Source organism: Brassica napus, chromosome C8, assembly GCF_020379485.1.
Source record: "Brassica napus cultivar Da-Ae chromosome C8, Da-Ae, whole genome shotgun sequence".
NCBI lineage: Eukaryota > Viridiplantae > Streptophyta > Magnoliopsida > Brassicales > Brassicaceae > Brassica > Brassica napus.
The window spans coordinates 3,757,171-3,765,054 of record NC_063451.1 but is presented as its reverse complement, the minus strand read 5'-3'; the positions used below and the strand labels follow the sequence as shown (position 1 = coordinate 3,765,054).

The window sequence follows — 7,884 nt, the reverse complement described above, 5'->3', positions numbered from 1 at the left end:
CCATTCTTTGTTTAGTGTTAGAAGCATGAAACCGGTCTGAACCAAAAAGAGAAGCATCAACCGAAATGACCAAATCTCTATAGAGTGAGGATCATTTCAAAAGAGAGAATGAGAGTAGTCGTCAACTACAAGAATCTTATCTTGTGCATACTCTTTACTTATGAGTGACACAATAGAAAACGAACCCAACTGATTGATACTTGTGAATAAGTTAATGTCCCCATCAACCCTCTTATCCCTTGGCACCAAATTCAGTCAAAAAAAAGAAAAAAACGCTCTTATCCTGCGCATATGCCCACTTTTATCCTGCGCATATACATAATCTCCACTACTATGGTGCACTTCTACAAAATTTAAACACAAAAGAATTTCACAAAACTCCAAAAAGCAAAGAATCTGACCCATTCACATACGTTTCGCAAACAATATTATGCCCACCACACGATTAACCCAAAGAAGAGAGAAAAAAAAAAAACAGAGAGAGTGAGAGAGTAAAGAGATTGAAGCAGAATCTAATGGAGAGTGTGGCAGTGACATGGAGCATAGAAGAAGAGAAATCATTCGAGAACGCAATTGCTATGCATTGCGTAGAAGAGGAGATAACAGAGGATCAATGGATGAAAATGGCGTCAATGGTTCCAACCAAATCATTACAAGAAGTCAAGAATCATTACCAAATGCTTTTAGAAGATGTCAAGGCAATCGAGAGTGGACAAGTCCCATTGCCTCGGTATCAAAGAACAGGCGAGGAAGCAGCAGCAACTTCTCCGGCGAACAGAGACTGCCATTCCTCCGGCGGAGGCGGATCAACGGAGAAGAAACCAAACCATGGAGTCTCCGGGATAAGTAGCTCCAATGGCGGCGGAAGAAGTAATTCCAAACTTGAACAAGAGAGGAAGAAAGGGATCCCATGGACACAAGAAGAGCATCGGTTTCTTCTTCTTCCTCCTCAATTCTTTTATAAAAGCGAAATAAAGATGTTGCCTTTATTCAAATGCTCTGTTTTTGTTTTTGTTTTTGTTGTTGAAGGTTATTTCTTTTGGGTTTGGAAAAATTTGGGAAAGGAGATTGGAGAAGCATCTCAAGGAACTATGTGATCACAAGAACACCAACTCAAGTAGCAAGTCATGCTCAAAAATACTTCATCCGGCTCAACTCAATGAACCGAGATCGAAGAAGGTCTAGCATTCACGACATCACTTCTGTGAACAATCAAGCTCCTGCAGTTACAGGACAACAACAACAACAACAAGTGGTCAAGCATAGACTAGCTCAGCCTCAGCCTCCGCCTCAGCCTCAGCCACAACATCACACAATGGCTGGATTAGGGATATATGGTGGTGCACCCGTGGGACAGCCCATCATCGCACCGCCTGATCATATGGGTTCAGCTGTGGGAACACCTGTGATGCTTCCACCTCCAATGGGAACTCATCATCATCTTGGAGTTGCTCCTTATGCTGTACCGTCTTATCCGGTTCCACCATTACCACAGCAACATCCAGCTCCATCTACTATGCATTGACAACAACAAGTGGTGAAAACTGACACCACATTGTACTGAATACTTGTGTCCATTTTCTCAAATTGAACACTGAGAGAAGGAACAATAACGGAGACTGAGACGAGCAATAATAATGTACAGCAGAGGAATCTGTTTCTTTCCATTTCAAAAATCATTATTTTGGGTATATTTCTGTCTGTAGAGGGAAAGATATATAGAGATCTTTCTTTCTTTCCTCTTGATCTTAAAGAGTTATTGTGAAAATGACATGCTAAAGAGTAGAAATGTAGAAAGATGTGAAAATAGAAAACATACTAAGAAGTATCTAATGACTAGAAAATTTCACCAGGCATAGGACGATCAAATGATAGTGTCAGTAAAGTTTTATACCACATCCATCAAGTATGATGCCACGATCATGCTAACATAAAAAAATGGTATCATATTTTTTTGACATGTCATAATCTTAAAATTTTTATTGACATATGTCACGATCATGTTAATCAGCAATTTTGAATAAACGAGCTTTATATAATATAAGATAAATAATTTTTGACGTCATTATAAAATAACTCTTGTTATTGTGATATTATGATTTGTTATTTGTTTATAAATCAGAATATTTACTTTATTCTATTATTCATTAACACTTTGTTTGGAGGTAATTATAAATAAATTTTATGAAGTGTTTGAATATAGGAGTCATTCAAATTGAAGACTATCTTTTAGTTCTAATACTTGCCAACTCATAGTTATAGATTGCTCTAAAAACACTGAAACCGGTATAGATCATAGTAGCCGAACAAGATTGATCATTATGCACTTCTGGTTTATTTTGGGTTGTTAATGTAAGAAAGTATTGAGTATGATATGGAGTTATACAAGAGTGCCTTATATACACGGCAGTACGGCATTGTAGTAGGGTTTATTGACGAGAGTATATGGTTTCCTTAAACATAGAAGATCCTAAATCAATCATCAATATGATTGATCCTTAATAATAGGTACCATATAGTCAGTGCCGGTCCTGAGATATTCATGGTCCAATACAAAATACAAAATTGAAGCTCTAGATAATATATAAAAAATATGTCGATAAAAAACTAAAGTTTATAATAAAAAATTACAATATCCTCAAAACTAAAAAACTTATCAGTTCTTAAATATAGATATTCTTGCATTTTTTCTTGCAAAATTATCCAACAAACTTTCATAATCAAGTTCTTGATCATATCCTTTTCAATGGACAATATAGCCAAACCATTTAATCTTTCCTGTGAGATAACAAATTGTCAAATTGATATATTTATAAGTAATAACATTGAAAAAAATAGGCCCTAAAATTTTGACAAAAATAGTAGGCCCCATATGTTTGTATCAAATGTTTTGGTTCAAGCCCGGGCCTGCATATAGTTCAAACTTTAACTGTGTACAAACATTCAATTCAGCTTACTGCGATTTGTCAAACCAATCTGAGACGTTAGCCCCTTAAAACCATGATAAATTCTACACATAAAAGACTTGTCCAACGTTTAAAAGGGACTCGTGAGGAACATTGAAGATGACGTTGTTCCCTCTACAAATCTTTTTAAGAAAGGCATAAACATAATTTATGGCAATCTTCTTAGGAAGCGATGAATTTCTTCTTGCTTTCACGACAGTGTTTCCTTGAATATGAACAACCCCTGAGTCTCTACCACTCTTTAGAAACTCCAGCTCGTTTGTCTCCTCCTCACCCACCGCTCTGTCCGGGCAGTAGCTAGCTGCATTGCTCGGTATATCAAGGGGGATGATTGTGTCCAGTGTTGATACCGTGTAGTCCACCATCGAAGAGAACATGTCCATGTCGTTATTGTTGATCAATACTTCTCTCGACTGATGCGGCTGGCTGCAGATAGAAGCACTGCTGCTGTTGCTTGAGTTCGAAACTGGCTCCATCATTCTTTCCATTTGGACGAAAGAGAACAGGTTGTTAAACAGCTTGTTCTCGAAATCGTCGTCTTTCTTCTGTAGATCCTTATAACCATACCTGTTCAACGGCTGAGAATTACTTAAGTGCATTATAAGTCACAAAAGTAACCATGAAAGTACCTGGCGACACAGCGAAACATTCGGAATGTTTTGGATCCGATTCTCTTCACTAGAAACCTCTCTTCTTCGGGGATAGTATAGACAGGGAGGTACTTGACGCAGACAAAGACTACAACTGAATGAATCGCCGGGAGGTTAGTGATGACATGAGAGAAGATGTGAGGAACGCCACTCGCTAGCTCTGAGTAGACTATCCCTATCCCCGGCACCCGGACAAGCCCAAGGCTCGGGCCAAGGCCGATGATCCAGCTCATTGAAACTTTGCTATGCACTTGGAACTCATATCTCTTGATTTTTACGTAATTCCAGACCAGCATTACAACAAGTAAGACCGCTGCTATGACTAGCGGAAGCCAACCACCTTGGTTAACCTTTAAAAGAACTGCCGAGAAGTACGCGCCTTCAACCATGAGGGACAGCACGGTGAATACGAGGATGAGAAACCAGTTGCACCGCCACACGAGTAGCATAAGAAGCACCATGAGTACTGTAGTCACAAGCATCACAACAGCGACTGCCGTCCCTATTTTCATCATGATACCAAGACAGTCAGTCAGAGGTTTTATCTATTAGAGACATAGTCTCGCACATCGGAAGTTGGAATGAATCCCAAGTAATATATAAGATAGATATGTCACTCCTCTTAACACAATTGGTTTTAGGTTGAAAGCCATCTAGCTTAACGTTAGCAACATGGTTTAAGATGAGCATCATACCGTATGCATTCCCTATTTGGTTCTGATTCTTGAATCTAGCAGTGACGGCTATGCAACCAACCATGAGTATCCAGTTGATATCCGGGCTATAAATCTGACCAAGAAACTTCTTCGAAGTATGAACGACTTTAACAGGAGGAAAACACCCATGAGCCATAGCCTGCTTGATTATCGAATATGTCCCTGATATTGTAGCTTGGCTTCCAACAACCGCAGCTCCTGTGGCAACTATAAACATTGGCCAATATATACTATCTGTGGAGTCAAAGCAAAAGAGATAAAAGTTCAGCATTATTAGGCACTATGACTCCAGTCAGTAAGACAAGTTTTATGACAAACCCGGGATAGATTCATAGAATGCATTTGCATAGTTATCTTTGTTTTTGACAAGGTACGCAGCTTGGCCACAATATGCTAAAAGAAGACAAGGGAACACGAAAAGCGTAAAGGCAAGCTGTATAGCTAATAATGGGAAATAAGCAATGTCGTCGTATAGTGCCTCTGTCCCTACATTTTTAAAAGATGAAACAACAAAGAAGATGCATTTAAAAATCAGTTGAAAAAAGAGGCTAGGGGCAAAGAACAAGCATGTTTAGCATGTAACCTGTTATGCTGAGCAGAATTCCGCCAAGCGAAACCCAACCATCTCTCCCTCTCCGTCTGAAGTACATGTATACATATGTCGGCGAAAAGGCTTTTAAAACGCTTGTATCGTATATGCAGATGTTGTATAACCCGGTGCCTCCAATAAACAGAAGCCAAATAAAGACAATAGGTGCAAAGAGCCATGCAACTTTGTCCGTACCATACTGCTGCATACTGAACAGACCCACCAAAATAAGAACAGCGACGATCACAACGGTGTCTGAACAAGAAAAGAGTTGGGAAAGGATTAACAGACAAATGAAAAACAAAATAAACCGAAAAAAATGGACTAACATTAGAATATACCGCTACTCATCTGTGGATTGTTAACTTTGATCCCACCAGTAGCTGAAAGAACTGAAGCAGGAACTAACACTCAGTAACCTGTCATCTATGAATCCAGGAAATGTAAGCTAAGAGAGACCTACGTACCCGAGATAGCCGGGGTAAAGATGCCATCACCAATCGTCATACAAGTCCCTACAAGAACAATTATCAGAAGCGCTCTCTTCCTAGATTCTTTCTTCTCCAACCAGTTCATGGTTTTCGCAGCCATAGACCCCTCAGGCAAGAAAGTACGTCCATATGTCGTGAGCTCCTGGTCGCTACGTTGCTGGTCCGGGATTAGTTTCAGTTTACCATTTCTGCATAGCAACGAGTAAATAGCTAGAGTCCCACCTGCACGTACATTTCATTAATTCAGGAGCAGCTAAATCTGTAGTGATTTTACTTACTTTGAACATATAGTGAGAGGGATCCTACCTTGACCGTTGTCGTTAGCTTTGCAGACAATGAAGACATATTTGATGAGAGGGATAAGCAAGAGGGAGTAAATGATTAAAGAAAGTGCTCCAATTACATCTTCGGTGTCATTTATTCCATCAGGGAATGTATTGTGAAACACGTACAAGGGAGATGTCCCCAAGTCGCCATAAACTATCCCTAGACTCTGGAAGGCCAACCTCAGAAGCATCAACGTTGATAAACCCTGTAGACAATAGATGAAGTGGATAAAAAATACTCAACTTCTTATCTCTGAAACTTATGTATATGATTGAATTAGCTTCTGAAATGATGTCTCATAGAATTTATGACTTTTTTTTATAACCGTGGTATGATCCAAAAACTTTCTAGGCCCAAAGAATAATCACCGCAAAGCCCGCGGAATCTTACCATTTAAGGTGTCCAAAGTGGCCGGATTCGAACCCAGATGGCGGTACTCACAACTGTCCCTTTTACCAATAGAATTTACATCTTAATCTAAGGATGTTATTCAGTCATGAATTTTATACAGAATCAATTGTTATCCGATTGGTATTCTTAATTAAAGATTAAAATTTGGTGTTTTGTAAACCATGTTTACTATTTTCATACACAGTTTTGTGTTATTCAATCAAGATTAATTTTAAGAATTTTACTAAATCCTATATTATTCAAAATACTTTATTTTTCGGAAATCTTTGTATAGTATAGTCCCTAAAATGAAACTCAATTGAGCTTCGTGAATAAATTGCTGGGAAAAAATTGAAGGTATAATACACACACATAACATATTCTCTTGAATTTTATCAAAATTGCAAGTGTTGAAGGCTATATAACATCAAAATAGCAACTCTTAATCAGTGAATAACAGTCCCCAAACATATAGTTATGTTATTATCATGTCACACCCAAATAAGAACTAGCTTGAAAGAAGAGATTTGCGAATTCTCAGAAGAAAGAAACAAGATCCAGAAAGTTCTCAATTCTCAACCTTGATCATGTGAATTGTTCATCTCTCTTTGAGTTAATTGAATTCAGATAGTACTCAAAACTATAAACATTGATTATTTTGTTTTAGTCTAATACTCATGTTTATGTCCTAAGTATAGACAAGAAGAACTTTACAAGAAGAAAAAATGATAAGTTATGTATAGTATTTACCTTTTCTTTCTGCATGTTCTTGAGCTTATGTGCTTCTTCCTCCATTGGCTGATCAAGTTTCTGCTCTAAATCCCACATAGCTCTTACCTTTCGCCCTTCTATTGTTTCCTCTCCTTCTCCTTTTTCCGCCATTTTTCTTTGCCCGGATACAGCAAGAGAGAGTTTGAAATTCCCCAAAATTGTCAGACAAAGCTAAACAAACCTCTATGGATCAAATTTGCTGGCTATGAGACAAGTATCTACGTGTTTTCCGCTTGTTAGTGGAACTAAATGAAGTGGCTTTGATTTATGAAAGAGGTAGCAATATTTAGTATCAACTATGTGAGAAATTGATTAATATATAGGAAGCCAAAGGAAAAGACATACCATTTGAAAAGAAAAAGTCGATAAAATGTTTAATATATTAACAATAAATAAATAATATCAGATCTAGTCTAAATAAATAATATCAGATCTAGTCAATCAAAAAATAATCAGATTACGCGACGTAAACACGGACTGGGGAATAATTTGGGTTTTGTAGTTTTGTTAACCATGATCTTGATCTCTTCGTCTGTTTCAAATAATAAAAGGACAACAACTTAGAGCATGATTATCGGGTAAGGGTTTCTAAATTTTTTTTTTTTTTTTTTGGTTTTATCTGATTAAAAAAAAAAAAAATTAAAACGAAACCAACCGCGGGCCGCCATGTGTTGTGGAACCTGCAAAATAGTGTAACAAACATGCCAAGAACGATCCGTAACTGGGAACTTTGGGGATCGTTTTTTCAAAAAACATGGGGCCCACACCCTTATTTGATGCAGAAACTCATTTTGGGTTCCGCGATAAATGTGCTCATAGACATCTCCAATGGGGTTCTTCCGATCGGAGTTCTTAATATATATATTATATATGTGTAAATAATTGTGGGGTCCACAATTATTGTGAAATCCATAAATAAGGATTCTTAGAGATTTTTAAAACCCTCTTTTAAGAATCTTTACCTATGGAGTTCCACAAAAATTG

At 37.7% G+C, this 7,884-nt stretch overlaps 2 protein-coding genes across 2 annotated transcripts; one reads left to right on the top strand and one right to left on the bottom strand.

Moving 5' to 3' along the window:
- The first annotated feature begins 367 nt into the window (after positions 1–367).
- Positions 368–1,691, top strand: LOC106419523 (transcription factor MYBS1). The gene is made up of 2 exons (XM_013860324.3): positions 368–931; positions 1,030–1,691. The coding sequence occupies exons 1-2, from the start codon at positions 516–518 to the stop codon at positions 1,523–1,525; spliced, it is 912 nt and encodes a 303-aa protein (XP_013715778.1). The 5' UTR covers positions 368–515; the 3' UTR covers positions 1,526–1,691.
- A 1,241-nt stretch (positions 1,692–2,932) lies between these two features.
- Positions 2,933–7,240, bottom strand: LOC106419519 (potassium transporter 9). The gene is made up of 9 exons (XM_013860320.3): positions 6,880–7,240; positions 5,719–5,944; positions 5,389–5,634; positions 5,263–5,313; positions 4,916–5,176; positions 4,651–4,818; positions 4,312–4,566; positions 3,596–4,118; positions 2,933–3,533 (listed from the first exon to the last, which is right to left on the bottom strand). The coding sequence occupies exons 1-9, from the start codon at positions 7,009–7,011 to the stop codon at positions 3,011–3,013; spliced, it is 2,385 nt and encodes a 794-aa protein (XP_013715774.1). The 5' UTR covers positions 7,012–7,240; the 3' UTR covers positions 2,933–3,010.
- Positions 7,241–7,884: the final 644 nt, after the last annotated feature.

Coding starts and splice junctions, on each gene's coding strand:
- LOC106419523 (XM_013860324.3), top strand. CDS start 516: ATGGAGAGTGTGGCAGTGACATGGAGCATAGAAGAAGAGAAATCATTC. Junction 932..1,029: donor TGGACACAAGAAGAGCATCG/GTTTCTTCTTCT, acceptor TTGTTGTTGAAG/GTTATTTCTTTTGGGTTTGG.
- LOC106419519 (XM_013860320.3), bottom strand. CDS start 7,011: ATGGCGGAAAAAGGAGAAGGAGAGGAAACAATAGAAGGGCGAAAGGTA. Junction 5,635..5,718: donor AGCTAACGACAACGGTCAAG/GTAGGATCCCTC, acceptor ATGTACGTGCAG/GTGGGACTCTAGCTATTTAC. Junction 5,314..5,388: donor CTTTACCCCGGCTATCTCGG/GTACGTAGGTCT, acceptor TTCCTGCTTCAG/TTCTTTCAGCTACTGGTGGG.